At 34.0% G+C, this 24,126-nt stretch overlaps 1 protein-coding gene across 4 annotated transcripts in view; it reads right to left on the minus strand.

The window, feature by feature from the left end:
• The window catches only part of LOC143243888 (putative iron/ascorbate oxidoreductase DDB_G0283291), a 238,734-nt gene that overhangs the window by 184,816 nt on the left and 29,792 nt on the right, over positions 1-24,126 (minus strand). For 2 of the 4 annotated variants that reach the window (XM_076487653.1, XM_076487654.1), the window contains exons 3-8: positions 19,828-19,930; positions 5,915-6,036; positions 3,547-3,662; positions 1,682-1,854; positions 1,290-1,471; positions 543-653 (exon numbers count right to left, since the gene is read on the minus strand). In XM_076487653.1, the coding sequence (XP_076343768.1) occupies positions 543-653; positions 1,290-1,471; positions 1,682-1,854; positions 3,547-3,662; positions 5,915-6,036; positions 19,828-19,930 (807 nt within the window). Of the gene's footprint in view, positions 1-542; positions 654-1,289; positions 1,472-1,681; positions 1,855-3,546; positions 3,663-5,914; positions 6,037-6,496; positions 6,698-19,827; positions 19,931-24,126 lie in introns of those variants that run through there. The other 2 variants (XM_076487655.1, XM_076487656.1) reach the window with 2 other exon arrangements.

Consider the following 24,126-nt stretch of genomic DNA (forward strand, 5'->3'; position numbering starts at 1 on the left):
CACCAAACATGTTTCCTAGTGAGCTGTGGGGGCTTTATAATGTGACGGTCAATTCCACTATTCATTGGCAAATGAATAGCCCAAGAATTGGCGGCAGGTGGTGATGACTAGCTGCCTTGTCTCTTGTTTTATACTGCTAAATTAGGGATGACTAGCACAGATAGTCCTCGGGTAGCTTTGCGCGAAATTCAAAACCGAACAAACACATTAGAACCCATATGTTTAACAGTAATTAATTTGAACAAAGAACGCGCTCTTTCAATTCATATTGGTCAGGTTGTTGACATATTGGTTTTATTGAAAACGGAGTATAAAACGTTGACTATAATCCATTGATAGCATATTAGCTGAAAATATCTTTTATTGTAAAAACAAATTCTTAAGTCACAAAACTAATAAAATATGGACGAGAGTTTCCAAAACACAGTTAAAAGTCGCACAACGAAAAAAAAATTAATAGAAACATGCCTCAGTCAGAGATTGCACATTTATTTGGTGCTTGATATTTTAATAAAAAAGATTATCGAACATTATCTACTCACTGTTGCTGGATATAGTCCATTGCTCCAGATGGACATCAAGTCTGCAACAAGAAGAATAACAGTGTCCTTTATTGGAGTGGCCTGGATCCATTTTCCTGACTTAGTTTTCAGCTAGGAGATAGTAAATGTTTTAAACGTTAAGACATCTGTATCACGAATTACATATTCCACCCACTAGTAACTATAACTTTGAATTTCAGCGTTTAAAGCCCATAACCCAGTCTTTGATACAGCGGAGTAGCACAGCAGAGCAGAAGTAAGTGTGTTTGTTATAAGTGCCATTACTGTCGGGTTTATTGTTTTCTCCTCACTTTTGTGCCTAGAGAGTATCCTTAAAGGAAATTTAACTGGTGGATTAGAAAGGAAAAATAATTAATGCTTAGCCTTTTCGGGTAATATCTTTTAAGTAAAAGTACGTTGGATTTAAGTTATGTTTTAAAAAAGGTTAATTATTTTTGTCTACTCTTGATCATCTGATTCTAAGGAATACTTATTTTCGTAGTTTGTATATTTTCAGTTGGGTCCTTATGATACACTTTGAAAAGTTTAACTGGATGAAATTTCGATAAGTGTGGACCATTTCTTATAGAGCGACCTTAACCTGACCTGCATTTCGAATTACGAATGTAATATTAAGAACAACTGTTTTGTTGTCACATGAGTCATGAACTTCAATATATATTAAACAAAATCTATAAACTCATAATAAAAATGTCTATTTTGTATAATTTTTCTCAGTACCCTCACCTCCATTCCCCCAGAATCGTCTTGGAACAAGAACGTTATGGTTCCAAAATCTGTATGTTCTCCAAAACGAGCAACATTAGGATCTTTGATATCTCCTACAGGAGGATAATAAAACATTCGGAAGGATCCATTTTTATCTTCTTGGTATGTGTGACGCTTCAAGAAGAAATCTTCATCTACGCCTGTATTTAATGTGTAAGAAATGTCCAAATAAGAGATTATAAGCAATAAAATGTACTCAATTCTTTTGTTCTAATCTTTTATAATATTTTGTTGCACATAATTATAATTACTGAAAGGAAAAAAAGAAACTCGAATGTGGGCAAGTTTTAATAGAGTACGATGTCAAATTGGATCTACAGAAGAATACTTTTAAAATGTACGCAACTCACCTAAAGCTATTGCCAGAACCTTTAGGAAACGGTTAGATAAAGTCAGAATCGCTGAAATACATTCAAGACATGTCTGTCTCAATCCCGGTGCGAGTTCTTCATGTGGAAAACAAGAGTTTTCATTTGTCACTGCAATAATATCTTTGATTTCATGGTCGAGATCCAGATCAAGGCTAAGGTGTACAAAAATTATACTTATCTACGACAATTTTCTCAGTTTTCAAAAAATGCAAGGAAAGTTATGGATTAACTCTGAATTGAGCTGAAAACTGGCTATAGGAATGGAAATAAATATACTTAAACATCTGAAAATGAGTTTTACTTTTATTTAAGAGGAATTGTAATATTAGCAAGAAATGTGGATTTTAAAAGCAAGAAATCTGATAATATTCATCTAGATATCTGAACATTAATCACACCAGAGTTCTGTTTGGTTCAGACATATAGAAATATGTCTATGGAATCAGATCGAGAGAATATTTTAAAATTAAAAACAAAAAATAATATGAAACCAATTATATCTCTCCATTGGTAAACTCTATATCAAAACTGTTTGTTATTAAGCACAAAGCTACACAATTGGTTATCTCTGCTGTATCGACATTAGCATGGGTATCGAATCTCTGTTTCAGTCTTCGCATTTGTTGTTAAACCACTCCAATTTTGTGGATATCAGTTAGTTTTTAGTGTCAGTCGTTTTGTGTTTATGTTCCAACATTCCACAGCTATTATTAAAGAAACCTCTGAAGATAAACCATATAAAGTGACGTACAGATGACCTATGTTTGCCTATAAAGTTAGTGACGTACAGATCTATGTTTTCGAAAAACGTCAGTGACGTGCAGATGATCTGTGCTTTCCAATAAAGTCAGCGACGTGCAGATTATCTATGTTTACCTGGAAGGTTAATGACGTACAGATGATCAATGTTTACATAATTTAGATTTATTAAACAACAGATCTCTTCTATGCATTGTTGTTTGCACACAGACATTAAGATAATGATATAATAAAGAATTAGGAAGAAAGTGGCATAAAAGTAGAAAACAAGTGCTGAAATAGAAAGGGTTAAAAGCCAAGAAGCTACATGTTAAATATCTATTTATATGAAACTGATTCGTCAAGACTGGGGACCTGAAGATGAACCTACTACTGTGTGAGAACCTCATGCCCAACTTACAACAGTTACGTAATGGTAGTAATATAAAATAAATCAGTACTTGATATCTCACGCGCAGAACATGATACACGTTATATATCGTGCTGTTTTTATTGTTTTATTTCCGTTTGCAGTTTGTTTACCGCACTGAATTTAACCCCAAATTTTAGTGTCATAACTACATAGAACCTTTTAGTAAGAGCTACACAATAGGCTGTTCGAGTTGTGCTCACCTAAGGTATCAAAATACGAATTTTAGCGTTATAAGCTTTCAGACTTATCGCTGATTCCTTGGGAGAGGAAGGAGGTTACTACTATTCTTATAATCTTGAGTCGTTTGTTTTATAAATGTGGAAATTTATCAGCACAAATGGCCTTCAGCTGACACGTGCAATCAAATTCCAGTTCCCTATAACAGCATGGCTAGGACGCTCGACTTGCGTTCTGCGGGTCGCGGGATCGAACTCGGACATCAGATATATTCTTCTTTACAACCGTAGGGGCATTATAATGTATTATAACTAGAACTCTAAAATGAAACAATATCAAATACCGGAAGAATTTCACTCTTTTTACAACTATATATGTTTATTTGAATTATGGTTTAACTCATAGCTCCCATCTTAATTTCTTCTAATAATCAAGCCTATGAAACTATTCCCCAACACAAATGTAGACGTATCTTGTCATTATTTAGTGAACTTACTGTTCATTCTCTCCATTAATATAACCGTCTAAAACAGGGTAATTTCGGCTGTACTTCTGTTTTACTTCTTTTGGCAACTTGAGAAAATCCTTGGATTTCTTATGTATATCGGATATCTTTGAAAACATAAATCAGCCAATGTTAGTTTTGTGTCAAACACACAATAAAAATGGAGTTTTTAACTTTCACACACGCAAACATGAAAATATTATTTTCATAAGTTTAGTACACACTTTACATTAGAGTCAGTTGTGACAGATACATAGAACTAAACACCTAAAATGCCAGTCAACGTTATGTACATCTTCCGTAAGTATCAAAATACAACATTAAAGTAACCATTTATTTCATCTTTTATTCTAGTATAGTTGTTCGGTGCATGAGAGACTGTTACATTGGAACAGGAAAACATTGAAAAGAAATTATTTGGATAATCACTCAAACTCGACATATCCAAACAAACCAAACCAAAATATTCTTACTATTGTTATGGTGCGAATATTTAAAATTACAAAGCATAATTATAATTAATTACGTTTGTTATAATTCGTTATTAAATAGGTTTCTCACGTTTTAACTGTATTATATTTGCATTTGGTATTTTTAGGATTTTCCAATAAAAGGAAAAGTGTAAAGTATTTCGGCCACATTACGTATGTCATTAAATACAGAATATTACGGATACAATAGTGTTGAAATGTTATTACATACAATTTTTGAAAACCTGTAAAGGAAAGAATATCGAATTTTGTTTTAAAACCTATAGTAAACCTAATACTAAGGTGTTATGAGAAATACAATTAATCAAAACACACACACACACTTAAGATGAGAAAGCTTATTATGTCCCAATTACAAAGTAAATAATATTTTCCTTTTATTGTTGAGAAGAAATATTTTTGTTAAATTTCACAAACATTCGAGAAATATCTGTTAATATACTAAAAAAGAGCTATAATATAATAGTACTATAAGAAATAATAAAAGTTATTAAAAGTTCGTCCTATCTCATTGTGTGATTATTCGTGATTAACATAATCGAAATCTGAGCCATCTTTATTTACTAACTACTCTGCAGAAAAGTATACTAACGTTACGAATTGGAGGCTGGGGTTACAGCACATGTCAGTTTAGAAGGAAAGAGTAGAGAAGTTATTTTTATTTATTCTACTGTACATCTTAATTCCTTACTTTGCATCTTAATTATTTTCCTCGAATTAAGGTGACCGTAAACTTCTGGCGTTGGGACATTCAAACAGAAAACGAATACGACGCTATAATATTTATTCTTTGTATTGGAAGCTATATTTTACCATTGTCATGAGTTATATTTTCAATGCGTTAATTTACTTGTTTGGTTGAAGTATTACATTGCTGGTCGCTCGGAATCTGAGCTCATAATCTAAGTATTACGAATTCGATTCCCATCCTCCAACATGCTTGCTTTTTCAGTCGTTAGATCGTTATAAAGTGATATTTCTATGTTGATTAAAACTTTGTATTCCTCGGTGATTAGGGAACTCCATTGACTTGTAATCTGAGGACTCCAAGTTCAAATCATGTCCCTGAACATGTTTTCCTTTATTTTGTGACCATCAACCCATATAAACCATGCGTGAAAACGGTTTGGCAAATTCTAGAGCTAACACAAACCTACGTCTACTACTAAATGCATCACCTCAATTCCTGTAGTACTTAAATATGAGCTTCTCATAGTGACGGTGTAGAAGAATTGAAAGAATTAAGCGAGCAAACAGGTGTTTCTTGAAAGGATATGTTACATGATCATTAGAATCAAATATGTATGGAAAAAGAGTATTTCTAGATGATACTAAAAAGAGGAAACTGCGACAGCTACAGCGAAGATTACCATGAATGAACAGCTATTAATATAAGGACGTGTGTTACAATCAAAACAAATCAAAGGAACCACAAAGAGCTAACAAAATATCAAAACGACAGAAACTAGCTGAGAGTATGGGGTGAAGTTCAGTTACAAATACTCCATTTGTTCCAAATTAGTTACGAAATTCATTATTCGGAGATAATCCTCCACAAGTTCATTCGCTTATTGCTGAAAAAATCTTTATTATGTAGGTTGACACTTGTTCTACATCTACAATCGTTTGCCCCTGTTTGTTAATGAAAGATGGAAAATTACCTCTTCAGATGAAGCGAGAACAGGAATTAATGCAAACAAAGGATGGACATTTCGTCTAATATTTACTGACTAAATTATTCGAATTTTTTCACATCAAAAACAATATCAAAACTTTGTTAATAATAATAATAATAAACACTATTTTAATGTTTATTCGATTGCACAAAAAGTGTTTTACGGTGAGAAAAATAATATTTTACAACATACCAGAGTTTGAGGAATCCCATGGTTTTTAATGTATAAAAAACCATATTCAAACAAAGCGCGATGAACTTCTGATGCAACTCTTCGAAATACATCATTATTTGGTTCTCCTTGAACCTGCGCACCTGAAAGTGTAAACATTGATTTGTTGAATTAAAATGATGGAAAAATCGTTCACTTCAAAGGCCATAAAATATGGTGAGTTTCAAATATATTTTAATAAAATATTGTACGTTATCATATTTTTTCCAACTAACGGTCCCCCGCAGGTAGAGCGGTTAAGTCTACCGATTTACAACGCTAAAATAGGGATTCGATTCCCTGTGTGGACTCAGCATGTAGCCTGATGTGACTTTGCTATATGAAAGCACATAATTCCGACTTAGGCTTTGTTTGTTGTATCTCGACAAAGGACCTCGTAAACATTAAGTAATGATGAATAAGAGAGAATAATTTAAATAATGTTATATGCTCTTCTTACAAAAACTTCTCCCGGACCAGTAATTAATAATATAATTTATTGTGAATGTAACATGGCACATTCATTACTATTACAGCATAATTACAAATAAATATTTCACTTACCGATTTCTTGCATATCAATAATAGGAAGGTTTTCCATTATTAACAAACACGTTTATTTCCAGTTCGAACTTTTCGCTTATCTCTAGACTGTGTTACAATCAGGTTGCTCAGTGGCCAGTGTTACAGTATTAACGCTGTAAATCAATTTAATCCCTAAATTGTGGATTGTAACTGCCTTAAATGGGTGATTGACTTATCTCTAGTAACAGTTTCTCAAGCTAGAGGGCAGTAAAACGTTTAATTTCGTCGCTTTAATCGTGATTTGATTTCCTTCCAAATGATACCATATGTGTCAATTCTAGATCATATCGCACAAGAGCACTGTCGTAATTGGTCAATCGAAAGATCAGAGTTCTTGTATTGCTCTGACGAGAATAACAGTGCAAATAAAACTTATTCATCTGAGAGTTTGTAAAAGTTTTTGGCTTAATTTAAAAAAGTAAATAGAACCCACTGTATTTTATTGATACGATCAGCTGTTATAGTAATATTTAATATGTACAGTAGTATTCAAACGGTTTATCTCAAGCAACAATTTAGTTTGTGTTCAGATTTTATGGAGACGTCAAAATAAAGCGGGTAGAAGACGTAAATTCCATAGTTATAAAGCAGCAAAGTTAATATATGGGATTATTTAGACACATCTAAGTGGGTTTATATAATTCATGCTAAATATTAACTTTTTTAACATGTTTACTGGGATATATATGTTTATATATACATATTTCAACTTTCTTAACAAAGTTATGTATTTCATGTATTGTTTTAAACTAGGGTGACTAAACATCAGTGTAAAAGCTACTAAAATATCAAAATTAAACATATAAATAATTAAATTGAATATTTCGAAGATAATGGCGCTAGAAAGGTTCTCAAAAGTTTATTCACAATACTTGGAGTCATGGTTGTACACGTAAGGGTTAACTATACATGGAAGAGTGAGTCAGAGGAACTCATTGATAAGTTGAAGGGGTTGATGAAATCATTTAAAGATAATGGCCCAAAAATAACTGTGAATATGAAATTTTGAATAGATCACTAGGGCTAAATCTAGGCTTAAATTGATATGTAAGAATGTGAAGGTTAGCTGGCTGTACTTGTGGGGTTAGTTCAGTCGTGGGTCTGGCATGGTCAGGTGGGTTAAGGCGTTGGACACGTAATCAGAGAATTGCGGGTTCGAATCCCCGTCGCACCAAACATGCTCGCCCTTTCAGCCATCAATCACACTATTCGTTTGTAAACGAGTAGGCAAAAGTTGGTAGTGGGTGGTCATGACTAGCTGCCTTCCCTCTAGTCTTACACTGCAAAATTAGGGACGGCTAACGCAAATAGCCCTCGTGAAGCTTTGCGCGAAATTAAAAAATAAACAAACAAAGTTTAGTAGAGTTCCCTAGTGGCACAGTGGCATGTCTGTGGACTTATAATGCTAGAAACTGGGTTTCGATACCTCTGGTGGGTAGAGTACAATTATTTAATTAGATAGAAGAGTGGCTTGATGGATGAAAACAGAAGGTTGTTATAAATGGTGTTTACTCCAACTAGATTAATATCAAAAGTAGGGTACCTCAGGGGTGAGTATTAGGATCACTTCTGTTTCTGATTTACACGAGTAAAATAAATGAAGGAATGGCCAATAAATTACTTGAATTTATTATGATGTTAAAGTCTTTCGTTTTGCTGGCTGTGAAGAGGATATTGCTGCTTTACAAAAGGATATAAATCATTTAGTGAGTTGTACAAATACATTGTAGATGGGTTTTAATTATAATAAATGCAAGATGTTCTATGTGAATTTTAATACTTTAATTATAAATATAATTTGTGTGGAAATAATCTTAACAGTGTCATGAAAAAAAAAGAGTGTTAGTGCAATCGTTGATCAGTCTTTTCTAAGCAATGTGATAGGATAAATATGATTTTCTTACATGTGATCTTTTCACATGCGAAGATACGTACGAGGCCATGTCGTAATTAATACTTATTTGGCCTAATATGTAAAATTACTTTTCATCTTTTTTGGTGGTGACAATTAAAACAAAAAAAGAAGAAATAACATGGTGAGGTTATACGGGTAGTAAAATCAATATAAAGTGAGAATCAATACAAGTTGAAAGCTCTGAGCTATCGAAAACCATGAGAAAAAAAAGGATCGACTTCGCTTCTCGTTTTGAGGTGCGTCTATTTCTGTGTAAGTTGATATGGCTGTTGTTTTATTTACTGACACTGGTGTAGCCTGTCAGTGAAACGAATCCACTGTTTTGACGTATTCGTACACTGTACCACTTCAACGGAACACTGGTTCATGTATTATGGGGCAAACTATAAACAATTTAGTTGTTTCTCTTTTAGACCTCAATCCAAGTTTTTAGTTGAAATACCTAACAACCACATCAGCCACAATAATAACCAATCATAAGACGAGAGCAGAGGAAGAAACTATACTTTACTTAAAAATCTTTTTTAGATTTAATAACGGCTGTTAAAAAACTGTGAAGGAGAGAGAAATACAATGGAACTTTTATTGGTAATAATAATAAATAAATAATAAGAAAAAAAACATTATATTTTATACCGATTCTTCTTGACTTTATCCGCGTAAATATAAAGCTTATATTTCTATTTCCGTTTGTTTTTCAACATATTCAGAGCCCTCTCTCGCAATTTTCAAAACACTAACGTGCTCGTGAAATCTCTACGGTATCCACATGAAGCCCCTAGCAGCACAACAGTAAGTTGTTGGATTAATAACGTTAGAAACGTTATTATCCTCGTGGTGAGGATAGCAGAGACAATCAATTATGTAGCTTTGCACTTACCTGAAAACAGACAAAATATCCATGTGAGGCTGAACATCGGTAAGTCTGTGGACTTATAACGCGAGAAACCAGGTTTCGATATTCGCGATGGAAAATAACAACAACAGATATTCTACTTTGTAGTTTTGTGTTTAACCACAACCAAACAAACACAAAAAATATACACATTAAAAACACGATAGGTTAGTTTGAATTTGACTCTCAATTCACTGATCGCAGACCTCCCCCCCAGTAGCAAGTTCTGTAAATATTGGTTTAGGCAGTAAGTACCACACAGGTAGACAGATGGACAACGTTTATCAATACAGATAGCAACATCAAGTTTCTTTCTTACCTCCTTCTATACTTGCAGATAAAATAAATATTATGAGATTTGTTTTTGTACAGTTTTTATCAACGTAGAATTCAGGTAAGTTCAGATATTTTGTTCTGTTAAGCGTCAAAATACTTTCCAATTGTTAAATAATCACCTTATACTTCATATAGTTTACTAATGGTGGGCTATGCATATCGTATCATGCGAAGTTATTTTGCTTTTCCGTGTTACAACATCCATTGTAAATAATTGACCCAAAGGTAAGTGAAATTAATTAATTTTCTACCTAAGACATATTTCGGACACCACTGGTAAATCATGGGGAATAACAAAAGTAATTTCGTTTACATGTTTTGTGTAATTTTTATGCCTTTAGAAACCCTCGAACTATTGAAGGTAAGAAAACCCATAAGCGATTAGATATTTGACAGAAGCAATAAAAAAATAAAAGTTTAATAGATGAAAATTCTTTTTCTGTTAAGTTTTTTTAAAATAAAATATTATTTCAAACCCGTGAAACCTTTCCCCGACGGAAGGGAGAATGAACTTTTAAAAGTTGCTTTATATTTCTGTTAGGAATGTATTTTTTTTAATTTCGCGTAAAGCTACACAAAAGTTATCTGTGCTAGTCATCCCTAATTTAGCAGTGTAGGACTAGAGGGAAGGCAGCTAGTCATCACCACCCATCGCCAACTCTTGGGCTACTCTTTTAACAATGAATAGTGGGATTGACTCTCACCTTATATCATCCTTACGGCTGAAAGGGCAAGAATGTTTGGTGTGATGGAGATTCGAATCAGCGACCCTCGGATTACGAGTCGAGTACCTCAACCACGATAAACGCAAGAATCGAAAATGAATTTTGTAGCTAAAACTTTAAGTTCAAGTGTGACACATGCAATATAATTTTGGAATAAAGACTTAAAATTTCCTAATTTTAAGGTTCGTGAGTCTCACTATTAAATTTGTAAGAGAAATGAAATTGTTAACAATTAATTCCCTAACAATCAAGACCATTACAACAGAAGTGATTATAAAAGCATTCAACAACACTTGGATGTTTACTCGGCCTATAGCGACCCGTTATCTTAGTAATTTCTCCTGTCGTACGAAAGAACGTGTTTCAAAGATTTGAAATAATATTGTTGTTTACATGTTACTTCAGCCATAGAGTGTCTGCTCAAAGGAACTCGGTCATTTTTTACAAGGTTCAAGAACAGGTTCACTTAATCCAGATTATATTTGTTCACAAGGACATCTCACGAAAAATACGTTAAATAAAACTGCAAGCTAGCATTTTCTGGACACGGTGATGACTAGCTGCCTTCTCTCTAGTCTCACACTGCTAAATTAGGGACGGCTAGCACAGATAGCTCTCGAGTAGCTTTGTGCGAAATTCCAAAAACAAACAAAAAAACGAATGCTAATGAAGTGCTGCGCGGTACTTTATATGATGTGATGTTGACAGAATTTTGTATTTTCTGCAGTTTGTGTAGTTTTTGTGTTACTTTTAACCAGGCTGGACATGCGTATTCTATGATGAGTCTAATGTATGTTTTGTATATTTTTATTATATTATCTGGAGAAGTGCATTGATTTTTACCCGATAGGCTTCTTGCATAATTTTCTCGTTTCGAGATTCTAGTCACCAGTGTACTGTTATCTTGTATTGTAGATTAAGCCAAAAATTTTGCCGAAGTAGCAGTCTGTAAAAGTATTCCGTTCATGTATAACTTAAGTGAATCTCTTTTTTAGTTTACTTAATCTTGTGAATAGTATTACTTGGTATTTTGGTATGTTTAATCTTTCTATGTTTTTGACAGTATTCCTCTAAGTTGTTTAGGACTGGTTGAAGGTTTGTTGCTTCTAATGAACGAGGCCCGGCATGGCCAAGCGCGTAAGGCGCGCGACTCGTAATACGAGGGTCGCGGGTTCGCGCCCGCGTCGCGCCAAACATGCTCGCCCTCCCCGCCGTGGGGGCGTTATAATGTTCGGTCAATCCCACTTTTCGTTGATAAAAGAGTAGCCCAAGAGTTGGCGGTGGGTGGTGATGACTAACTGCCTTCCCTCTAGTCTTACACTGCTAAATTAGGGACGGCTAGCACAGATAGCCCTCGAGTATCTTTGTGCGAAATTCCAAAAACCAAACCAAACCAAACCAAACCTAATGAACGAGTGGGGCGCTTTTCCAGACCGTTGCATCGTCATAATATTGTGACGCAAAACCTAAGTTTAGGTCTGATAGTGGCAAATTACCCACGTACGTGTAAATTATGATAGAGCTAACTACCGTGATTACGAGAAAACCCACTTGTAGAGAAAATTATATGTTTAAAAACAACTGGTATGAGTAGAGAAAGCACCAGTAGAGAAGCGAACAATGTTTCGACCTTCTTCGGTCATCGTCAGGTTCACAAAGAATGAAAGGGTTACTAAACGGTAGCTGACCACATGTTTGAAGGGGGTTGTGTAATTGTGTGTAGGAATGTAGAGGGCGTGCTTATTTGCTAGATATATTTATTAATATATAAAAGTGTTTCTTTGTATTGGTTTATTTTGGGCTTGAGTATAAGTAAAACTTCTTTAATTTTGCGTTTATTTATGTTTGTTTCTTTATTTAGTATTTGGGTGTTTTCTATGGTTATGTTGTGTTTATTTGATTTGCAGTGTTCGAAAACGTGTGAAGATGACTTTTTGTGTTATTTGAATCTGGTTTCCATTTTTCTACTTGTTTCTCCAATATAAAAGTCGTGGCAGTTATCGCATTGCATTTTATAAGTAATGTTGGTGTGGTGTTTGCCACTTTTGTTAACATGTGAAGTTAATGTTGGGGTGTATTGAGTTAATGTGATTGAAAAAAATTAAATGTGTGTTCTGTAGATGTGAATTCCGCTATCGTGTCCTCCACATATCAAGTAAACACCACAACAATTTACAGCAGAGTACAAGTGGTCAAATAAAGTCCTCAACAATTTAGATCAGCATATAAGTGTTCAACTGAAGTCTACAACAATTTTCGTGAATACACAAGTGTTTAAGTAAAGTCCACAATAAGTTTAAGCAATATACTAATGTTCAAGATAAGACAACACCAATATCCAGGAGCATTCTAGTCTTGAACTAAAGACACAACAATTTACATCAGTGAAGTAGTATTAAAGTAAATACCACACAACATACAACAGCATATCAGTGTTCAAGTAATTTCCACAACAATTTAGAGCGGCATACAATTGTTCAAGTAAAGACACAACAATTTATAACAGTGTACTAGAGATCAAGTAAAGTCCACAACACCTTAAAGCACTGTAGAGTAGTTCAAGTAGAGTGAACAAAAATTTAGAGCAGCGTACAAGTATTCAAGTAAAGTCCTCAACACTTGACAGCAGCATATAAGTGTTCAAGTGAAGTCCACAAAGTTATAACAGAATACTAGAGTTGAAATAAAGTCCTCGAGAATTTACAGAACATTACTAATATTCAAGTAAAGCCCTCAACAATTGACAGCAGCATATAAGTGTTCAAGTGAAGTCCACAAAGTTATAACAGCATACTAGAGTTGAAATAAATTCCTCCAGAATTTACAGAATATTACTAATCTTCAAGTAAAGACTACAACAACATTCAGCTGTGTATAAGTGTTCAAGTAATGTCCATAAATCTTTACAGCAGCATTGTAGTCTTTAAGTAAAGACACAACAATTTACAGCAGTGTACTAGTGTTAAGTAAAGACCACAATAATTTACAGGAGTGTACAAGTTTTTAACTAAAGACTACAACAAGTTACAACAACATACAAGTGTTCAAGTAAAGTACTCGACAATTTACCGTAGCATACTAGTTTTCAAGTGAAGTCCAAAATAAATTGCTGCAGCATACTAGTGTTCATTTAAAGACTACAACAATTTAGAGCAACATGCAAGTGTTCAAGTAAATTCCTCAACAATTTACAGCAGCATACTAGTCTTCAAGTAAAGTCTACAACAATTTAGAGAGATATACAAGTTTTCCAGTCCACAACGAATTACAGTAGCATTCAAGATTTCAAGTAAAGTCCACAAGAATTTAAGGCAATGTGCAAGTGTTCAATTAAAGTCTACAAAATCTATAGCAGCATACTAGTGTTCAAGTCCACAGCAACTCAGAGCAGCATGCAAGATGTTAAGCAAAGTCCACAACAATTTACCGCAGCATAATTGTGTTCAAGTAAAGTCCACTGCAATTACAGCATATTAGTATACTTAAAATAAAGAACCGAACAATATATAGCAGAGTAGAAATGTTCAAGTAATGTCCAAAACAATTTCCATCAGTATACAAATTGTCCACAACACCTTAAAGTAGTGTTCAAAAGTTTAAGTAAAGTGCACAAAAATTTGGAGTAGTGTAGAAGTATTCAAGTAAAGCTCCCAACAATTTTAAGCAGCATACAGGTTTTCAAGTAAAGACCAACAATATATAACCGTATATAAGTGTTCAAGTAAAGTCCATAACAAAGTACAGCAGTATACTAGTGTTCAAACAAAGTCGACAACTATTTACAACACTTTATAAGTGTTCACGTAAAGTCCACAACAATTTACAGCAGCATACAAGTGTTTAAGGCTCAACAATTTATAGCAGTGTATAAGTGTTCAAGTAAATTCCACAAAAGCTACAGCAACATAGTTCACCACAATTTACAGCACATTACTAGTCTTCAAGTAAAGACCACAACAATATAGAGCAGTGTACAAGTATTCAAGTAAAGACCACTACAATGTACAGCAGTGTATTAATATTTGAGTAATGTCCAAAACAATTTACAGCATTGTGCAAGTGTTCTAATGAAGTACAAAAAAACTCAAAGCGACATACTAGTTTTCAAGTAAAGACACAATGTTTTACAGCAGTGTACAAGTATTGAAGTAAAGTCGACAACAATTTTCAGAAGCATACAGGTTTTCAAGTTAAGACAACAACAATTTAATGCAGTGTACCAGTGTTGAAGTATAGTCCTCAGAAATCTACAGAGTATACAAATGTTCAAGTCCACAACAAATTACAACAGAGTAGAAGTGTTTAAGTAAAGTCCAGAACAATATTCAGAAATATACAAGTGTTCAAGTCCACAACAATTTACAGCGGTGTACTAGTGTTAATATAAAGATCAAAACAATATACAGCAGAGTACAAGTGTTGAAAGAAAGTCCACAACAATTTACAGCAGCATACTAGTTTTCAAGTAAAGACCACAACAATTTATTGCTGTATAATAGTCTTCAAAGAAGGACCACAACAGTTTACAGATGTTTATAACTGTTCAAGTAATGACCAAAACAAGTTACAGTAGCATACAGGTGTTCAGATAAAGTCCATAACAAATTACAGCAGTATACTAGTGTTGAAATGAAGTCAACAACTATTTACAACACCATATAAGTATTCAAGTAAAGACCGCCACAACGTACAGTACATTACTAGTATTGAAATAAAGACCACAACAATATACAAAAGTGTACAAGAGGTAAGTAAAGTTGACGATGATTTAAAGAAGCATATTAGTATTCAACTAAAGACTACAACAATTTACAGCAGCGTACATGTGTTCAAGTAAAATCTACAACAACTTACAGGAACATACAAGCTTTCAAGTGAAGTCCACAACAATTTACAGCAGTGTACAATATAAACCTAAGCTTTTGGTATTTTCATCAATGGACGGATTGCATGCTTTATTCTGTAACTAATAGTGCAGGTTATACATGTATGTGTTGACACTGGAATCGTTTTATCAGTTGAGAAATTACGATGTTATACTTGGTAAAAACGTCGTAAATTGATTGTTTAACTGAAATATGAAAATACGAAATAATAATTAGAAGTAACTTAATGACATTTCATCGGTAACAGTAGATAGTCAGTGTATTTGTTATTAACTTACCACGCAAACAATGTTTTTCTCTAATATTCGAATCAGCCGCATGTATAGTTTGTTACTGATAGAGATCTGGAGCGGACGCAAAGCTTTCATATACTCATACTCACGTGACAAGAAAATAGTTGAAATGACCGTTTCTTTTTGGTTTTCAATTTTTTTACCCTCTACGGAATCACGTGTGATTTTCGAGCTTGTTTTTCTTTTTCTTTTCTCCAGTTAACTTTGTTTATTTAGTCCTTCCAAGACTACAACAAAGACCCAGACCACACACAGCCAACTCTTGGGCTACTCTTTTATCAACAAATAGTGTAACTTACTACAATCATGTACAGTGGAGCGCCATTAAGCCGCGGACCAGTAAACCGCGAAATCGCTTAAGCCGCTGTAGCAAGTCTTGTCCCAAAATTTTTAATGTATTAAATCTAAAAAAAAAGGTTTATTTTTATTGTAATCTTTATATTATTAATAAATCTTAATCAAAATTGTGTTGTATATTTTATTTATTAAAAAGGGGAAAAACGAACCATCGCAATGCATTGGTCGTTTGTGTTAAAACGGCACTTGTCAATTGTATCTGAATAGTCTATACATTAATATTATAATGATCACGCAATGGCCCGGATGAGGCTCCTCGGCGGAGCTGTTGGCGACTTCGGCTTTTCAGTCACAAAGGTTTAAGCCGCGGACCACTTAAGCCGCGGTTAAGCAGGTTGACCCCCCAAATACTGCGGCTTAACTGCGCTCTACTGTATTCCCCTCGGTGGACTCAGCACATAGTCCGATGTGGCTTTGCATTAAGAAAATACACACACATGCACATAATGATATAATGTATCATTAGCGAGAAAGATTCGAACACATGACCCGTAACTTGAGAGTTATGTGTTCTAATTACAAACTAAAATCCCCCTTTTTTCAAAAATGTAATGCGCTTATATAATATCGAAAGTTAACTAAAGCTTTCGCAAGTTTTCCATGTGTTCAAATAATGTGATAAAAGTTTCTGCAACGTTGTATCTGCATGTGTCGTTTTGTTTGAATTTCACGCAAAGCTTCACGATGGCTATCTGCGCTAGCCGTCCCTTATTTAGCAGTGGAAGACTATAGGGAAGACAGCTCGTCATCACCACCCACTCTTGCGCTACCACTTTCACCGACGAATAGTGGGATTTATTGTAAATTATAACGTCCCCAAAGCTCAAAGGGCGAGCATGTTCAGCTCGACTTGTTTTGAATTTGTCGCAAAGCTACACGAGGGTTATCTGCGCTAGCCCTCCCTGATTTAGCAATGTAAGACGAGAAGGAAGGCAACTAGTCGTCATCACTCACCGTCAACTCTTGGGCTACTATATTACATGATAAAGATATAATAATTTACTGTTTTGGATAAAATATCTTCCTCTTTTAACATCTTGAAAATTTATTTCAATTCTCATTTTATTTTTTCTTACCCTGAATGTCACATGCACTTTTCTGGGTTATATTCCTTGGTAGAATGATCTCCTTTGAGGCACGTTTTAAAACTTTTCCTTCTCCATCTGGTTTTACTACTTAACCTTTGTCTTTCAACAGCTCAACCAAGAAGAAAGCCACAGGGAGAATATATGAAGTTCTTTCGAGTTGATTTGTCCAAAACTGAGGACTTTTGGGACACAACTGATCTTCATTTGCGAATATGTTCTTGACACTGAAAAATTGGGTTCCAATACGTGAAAGTATACAAAAAAACGCGGAAAAAACAGTTTTTATGTGAGATAAGGTGAATGATAAAAAGAACAAATGAATAACATAGTACCGTTCTCGATGATTCCGTACAAAGTTTTTGTTAGTTAAGAGGAAAATAGCGTTTCTATATTTTGTTTATATTAATCTCTCTTCATTAAATAATTTAAAAGTGATAACGTATCAAATTATTTGGATTTTTGGCTAGACATAAAAGAACTGACCCCGTCATACTAAGCATGCAGGTTCTTTCATAAGTAGAGGCGTTATTAGTGAGTGTTAATCCGAATATTTGTTGATAAACGTACAGGCCAAGAGTGGTTGGTGATGACTAGCTGTCTTCCCTCTGTTCTTTCACTGCCAAGTTAAAAACAGCGATCGCAAATATTCCTTGCGTAGAAAACATATTATTGCGTTATATCAAATTTCTTAATATAATTCAATTCTTAAATATTTAAGATGTTGTTCATGCAGTTGTTAGAGCAGAAATACCATATTACGTTGTCGTGCGTCAAAACAATCGTAATATAATGTTTTTAAAAGCTTATTTCACACAAGAAAAAATGATAATATGTCACCTATGTGTTGCAACACGATAGTAAATATCTACAAAGCAATATATTCACAACTATTTATTTATTAATGTATTAAAACTACGGTTTCTATTCCTCAACTAGTATATATTGTGATGTTCTTGTACACAAAATTTGATATTAGAAACTCATGTATCATAACGTATTTGTTGCTCCAGTGTATTTAACTCGAATGTTCCAATTATCTACTGTATACTTCTTTTTGTTTGTTTTCTCATTTCAAACCTACACTTAGAACTGTCTGTACTGTGGCGATCTCAGGAATTGACCTATGAATGTTAATATCCTAAACTTGCCGCTGAATCACCAGATATTTTTATTTTAGATGTTTGGTTATTTTACTAAGTAAATGAAATTCTATAAATAATTTTAGTTCATTGATGTAATTTACAAATAAATGCATAAATCACAAACAAAATTATAATATAAACTGCTACTAAATGAATAAAGGATACTTTGAGAGTTTAATAAAATGCCCACTTAAGGTTAGTTGGATAAAATAGGTTTTGTACGTTCTGTATTGTTATCGGTGTACATGTAGTAGTCTTACCATTATGGCTACATATTTATTTAGAAAGATTTCACAACTTTTATACTGATATATAAAGGAGAGTGTGGGTAAAACCAATGGCATAGTTATTATTTGTGATACAATTTTAATACAGCAAAGTAGACTAGATAACATGTCTAAAAACTGAAATAGTAAGAGATAAAGAATGAATGAAACCATGGCATGGGTAATGTGGTGGATTGGTAAAAACGTACCTTGTCACTAAGAGAGTTCTATGGAACCTGAGGACTAAAAAAGTAAAGGGGGAAAATCGCGAATTTCATTTATTTTATATCTACAAAATAATTGCCTTTATAAACTGCTGGACTCACCGACTTCTAAATGGTACCAAACGAATCATCCCGGTCACGAGGTTTAAATCAAACACCTAGGGAAAACCAAAATCGATTTATCATGGATTCGGTTATAGTAACCTACAACCAGATTTCATTTTGTTAATTTTGTTTCACTGACAGCAACCAATTTTCAATATCTCGACTGCATGTGGTGAAAGATAGCTATAGATGTGGGTTTAGGCACCCACATCCTCTCTTACTATTATCATTTTTCTTATTTTTACACAAATAGAGGTTGAATCTGATGAACAATATGTCCGTACTGTTATGTTGAATCAAAATAATCAGATACATCTCTTGATAAGACGTTTTCCCTTTTCTATAAGGTAGTTTGTATTCCAGTTTTACTTGTTTGCCTTTTACAAGCCAAGCTATCTGATTATGGCCTTATTTCCTGAATAGTGATGTATGTTTACATTCATAACAAATAACATTCAAGATGCAAAACGAAAAACAATAATAGGAAAATTAGAAATTATAATCTCTGATTATTTAATTAACTAGGATGAAATTTGTGGTTGTCACAGAAGAAACTATATTTTCAAGTAAATAGCTTAATACTTCGTCACACCATAAAATATTTTATGAATATAGTCTGAAATTTTTGTTGGAGTAGTTGAGCTCGTGCAATGGAGTGGCTCCACTGTGACGTCATCGTCGGGAACAACAAAATAAACGAAGGAGCTTCTTTCATATAGTCTTTGAGCTTCATCGTTCAGAACAAGAAGTCGATGAAACTGTATCGTGGAACATGTGGTAATGACTGGCTATTTTACTTCTTGTTTGTTACTTAAATGATGTCACATAGAAACAAAACTCAGCTCTTAATATGTTAGTTTTATTCCAATGTATAGTAAAAAACGTTGAATGACAACTGTATTGTTAGTATATCAACCAAATTGTTTCCCTTTTATTGTCAAAAATCCTAACACATTTGAAAGTTACATGGGAAAAGGAGACACGTGTTATTTGTGTCTTTTTCGGACGTTGTTTATTTTTGGTGTTTGATGTTTTACACAGACTTACCGAATATAAACTATAAACATTATCTACTCACTGTTGCTGGATATAGTCGATTCCTCCAGACGGACAGCAAGTCTGAAACAAGAGCCAGACTTTATTGGAGTGGCCTGGAACCATTCTCGTGACTTAGTCTTCAGCTATAAGATAATTACATTGTCAAACGTCCAGAGTATGTATATCACAATAGCACAGTTAAACCGATTCTTAGAGTACTTAAATATTCAACTCACGAGTAACTATTGCTGTGAATAACATATATATAAACACACAGGTGGCTAGAAACAGGTGGCTATAAACAATCGTGGCTAGAAACAGCGGGGTTCTAGGTGTGATTTCCAGCGTTAATAGTCTACATGCCTGTTGTTGATCTAACCAGAGACACAACAGAAGAGAATAAGTAAGTGTTTGTTATGTCTCATCTTTAGGCCAACAGATAATCTTACAAGGACTTCGCCCGATGGGGTCTACAAAACAAAATAATGAACACTAAGCCTCTTAAAGTAACTGTTTGTTTATAAGTTGACCGACAGTGCGATGACAAATTAGATCCACAGATCCAGATCTGAGAAGAATGTTTTTAAAATAACTTAAAATGTACATAGAACAAAGACATCAACAAACTTAATGGATGTTTCTCAAAAATTAGGAACTGAATTACTTAACTCACATAATGCTATTGCCAGAACTTTCAAGAAACGGTTAGCTAAAGTCAGAGTGGCTGAAATACATTCAAGATATGCCTGTTTCAATCTCGGTGCGTGTTTTTTAGATGTAAAACAAGAGTTTTAATTTGTCACTGGAAAACTCTCCTTTTGACTCATACTCGACATCTGAGTGGAGGGTAAGGTGTAGAGAAAACATTTGTTTTTGTTTTTATTATTTTTAATGATGCAAGTTGTCTTCATAGCTTTGTGCAGTAAAACCTAAGTCATAAAATATATTAACCTTGTTGTAAGGAAAAATCTGCGCATCGTAAGATCGAAATCCTTCACTAAACATGCTCGCCTTTTCAGTCGAGCCAGCATATTAAGTCATTACACTACCAAATAGTGTCTGAATTTGTATGTTCTTATAATAAGCAATAGGTGTACAGACCATCATTATGTCCCCTGCTGGGACAATAAGTTTTCGGATTTCCAACGCTAAAATCAGGGGTTCGATTCCACTCGGTGGACACAGCAGATAACCGTCGTCATATTTATTTATATATCTTCATATTAGGTTGAAAGTACTGTTCAATACGAATTTATAACTTCTTTGAAGATAAGCACAAAGATATAAAATGAGCTATCTGTTTTCTCTCCACCCAGGTTATTGAAACCCGCTTTCTAGCATTGCAAGTTTGCAGACATTTTGATATGTTACTAGGGTGCGCTAATTTATAAAGCACTTCATTCGTTCTTTAATGTATTGGAAGCATAATTAATTCATTTAACGTACACGGCAATAATTAGTTTCTTTACAATATTTATTTTCCCATTTTGACAGTACTGCTGTGTTTCACCGACTTTATCGAAATACGTGCATTTGTTTTGTTTTTCACTTAGATTTTGTAAGTTTCAATCAAAACTTGTTTTTTAAGTAAAAGAAAATCACTATAAAAAAATTAAGACGTAGATCAGCAACTATTTTACTCTAAAATTGTTGTTTTTTTCGAGCACCCCCACACCTATCAATATTTAAAAAATCATGCAAATGTTTTAATTCATATATGTCATATTTCTACAAATATTTTTATCAAATATCGGACACGACTAGCTATCACTAGTTTAAAAAAAGCTCATGTTAATTTTAATTTGTCTACAGACTTATACCGCTAGAAACGGGTTTCGATAGCCGAGTTGGGCAGAGCACAGTTAGCCCTTTGTGTACTTTTGCGCTTAGTAACAAACAACAACATCTTTAATCTAGCTTATAAAGATTGTTTCAAAATATTAAGAAACCTTAAATGCTTTCATGAAATCAATAATTAATAACAGATACGTTTTTGTCACATGTTTGCCTGGTATTTTCAACTAGAAATCTTTGTTTGAAGAAGAGACTGGCGTTTGATTAGTATTCCGAAGGTCGCGGGTTCGAATCCCGATCGCATCAAACATGCTCGCCCTTTCAGCCGTAGGGGCGTTATAATGTGACGATCAATCCCACTATTCGTTGGTAAAAGAGTAGCCCAAGAGTTGGCGGTGGTTGGTGATAACTAGCTGCCTCTCCTTTAGTCTTTTATTGCTAAATTAGGGGCGGTTAGCGCAGAGAACCCTAGAGTAACTTTGCGCGAAATTCAAAACAAACTATGAACGAAATCTTTTAGATATTTATAAATATAAAACTCAGTGTCAAAGTCGTAAGTTTCACAACATCTTAATTCTTATGCGCTTTATTGCATTAGTCACTTCGTCAGTATTAACACATCAATTTAAGACAATGTCGTTCCCAACTATGATAGATACTTTGCTGTTCTATAGTGAATATTTCTTACGTATACTTTTTGTCCTAATTTCCAATTTTGGAACAGTAATTAGCACTGAGATCATGTGCAAAATTTAATCTTTTTGTAGTTTGAAAGGTTAAAGTATTATTTCATTGTTTTGCACTTTGTCTTTCTTGATCCTGTGTTTGGGGGACGCACGCACACACATGGGAAGTATTTAAGCTTGAATAAGCCAGAGATGTTCCCGAATTAAATAACCCCTCTATACCTCACTCTTTGTTTATAATATTTGAGAATTACTATATAAAATGTGATGGAGGAAACTTCTTTCCTTTACATTCATTGAAATATTTGTTCCAAGTTGTATTGATTCCACGCAGTCTACTTTCCTCCAGGAATACTGTGGCTTGAATAACACTCCAGGGTAAATTCAATGTTTAGAGTTACGACATATAAATTCAATGCTACACATTAAGAAGGATATTGGAAAAGAGCCCCGAGAAAACCCATTGTTGCTGGTCGAGCGCTGAAAATTCTACCCAGACAGTGTCCAAGATGTTAGATTTTCATGTGCCGGTGACTTTTTCTCATTGGTCATCTGCAAGAAGAATATGTATTCTGAAGGTAGTTTAGATGCATTGAGAGAAATAAATTAACGTCCGATCCTTAAAAATTTAAAACATATGACATATCACTCACGAACAAAACACTAAAAAACAACCCTTCATTGAGGTCAACATTCCAAATGTATGTCTCAAAAAAAGTCAATGAAACTACTTCACCATCTAGTATGGATTTCATCCTAATCCCACGATCTTAACACATACTATGAAAACGAAATACCACAATACTCAATAAACTACAAACCAGTAGGTTTACCCAATAGAACAGACAAACCTCTCGAAAGAATCATCACCAAAGAACTAAGAAACGTTATTACAAATTAGTTTATGGAAAATGTCGACGCCTAACCTACCACCTAACCAGAAAATACTGACACCCAGCTGACCACCTAACCAAACAATACTGACACACAACCGACCACCTAACTAGAAAATATTGACACACAACCGACCACCTAACCAGATTAACAGAAACAGTAATCAAGACCAAAGATATAAATTGCCTTTCTCGATGTTCAAAATATCTTTGACCTTCTCTGGCATGACGGAAACAGATACAGATGTGCAAAATCCATAATTCCAACAATATATATGCGACACATTTTAAACTTCCTAAACAACCGAACGATTAGAATTAAAGATGGAACATCCTGACCTTTCTGCTCGTATTCAGGACTGCCTCCAGGCTTTGACATAAGCCCTTTACACACAATACGTGAAAAATATAAATATACCATCTGAAAATAAAACACATAAATGTGGTGCTCGAAATAAAGAGTTAATCCTCATTCAAAATACAGTCAATTTTATTACCTTCTGCAGAAAAATACGTGAAAGGATGAGAGAGGTAAATTAAGTCTACGTGAAAATATGTAACATAGAAATAAAAACTACAAAAACAGCCAAATTCTTAGGCTGTTCAGTTGATATACGACACTAGATTAACCAGGAACGACTCCATACTTGCAGATAACCTTCTTTGATCGTTTAAAGGCTAATTGTAGAAAGAATATTTATAAACCACAGCAAGCGCACAATACATTGTATGAGAAAATGTAACTAAAATTATGAAAAATTCAAGTACTTACGTAAGCCAGTGTTAGAATTAAGTTTTGAGATCATAGTTGAAGAGATCTCGTATAGAGTGCGTTCTAAAAAGACAGTTTTTATATTTTTCTGTAATCTCATAAAAGATATAAGATCATGTCTGTAAGGTTTCAGAACCATCTTTTTAGTATACTACACGGCTGTTTCAGACCTTTATTATTAGAATTTTATTTAC

This window comes from Tachypleus tridentatus, chromosome 2 (genome assembly GCF_004210375.1).
Source record: "Tachypleus tridentatus isolate NWPU-2018 chromosome 2, ASM421037v1, whole genome shotgun sequence".
NCBI classification, from domain to species: Eukaryota; Metazoa; Arthropoda; class Merostomata; order Xiphosura; family Limulidae; genus Tachypleus; species Tachypleus tridentatus.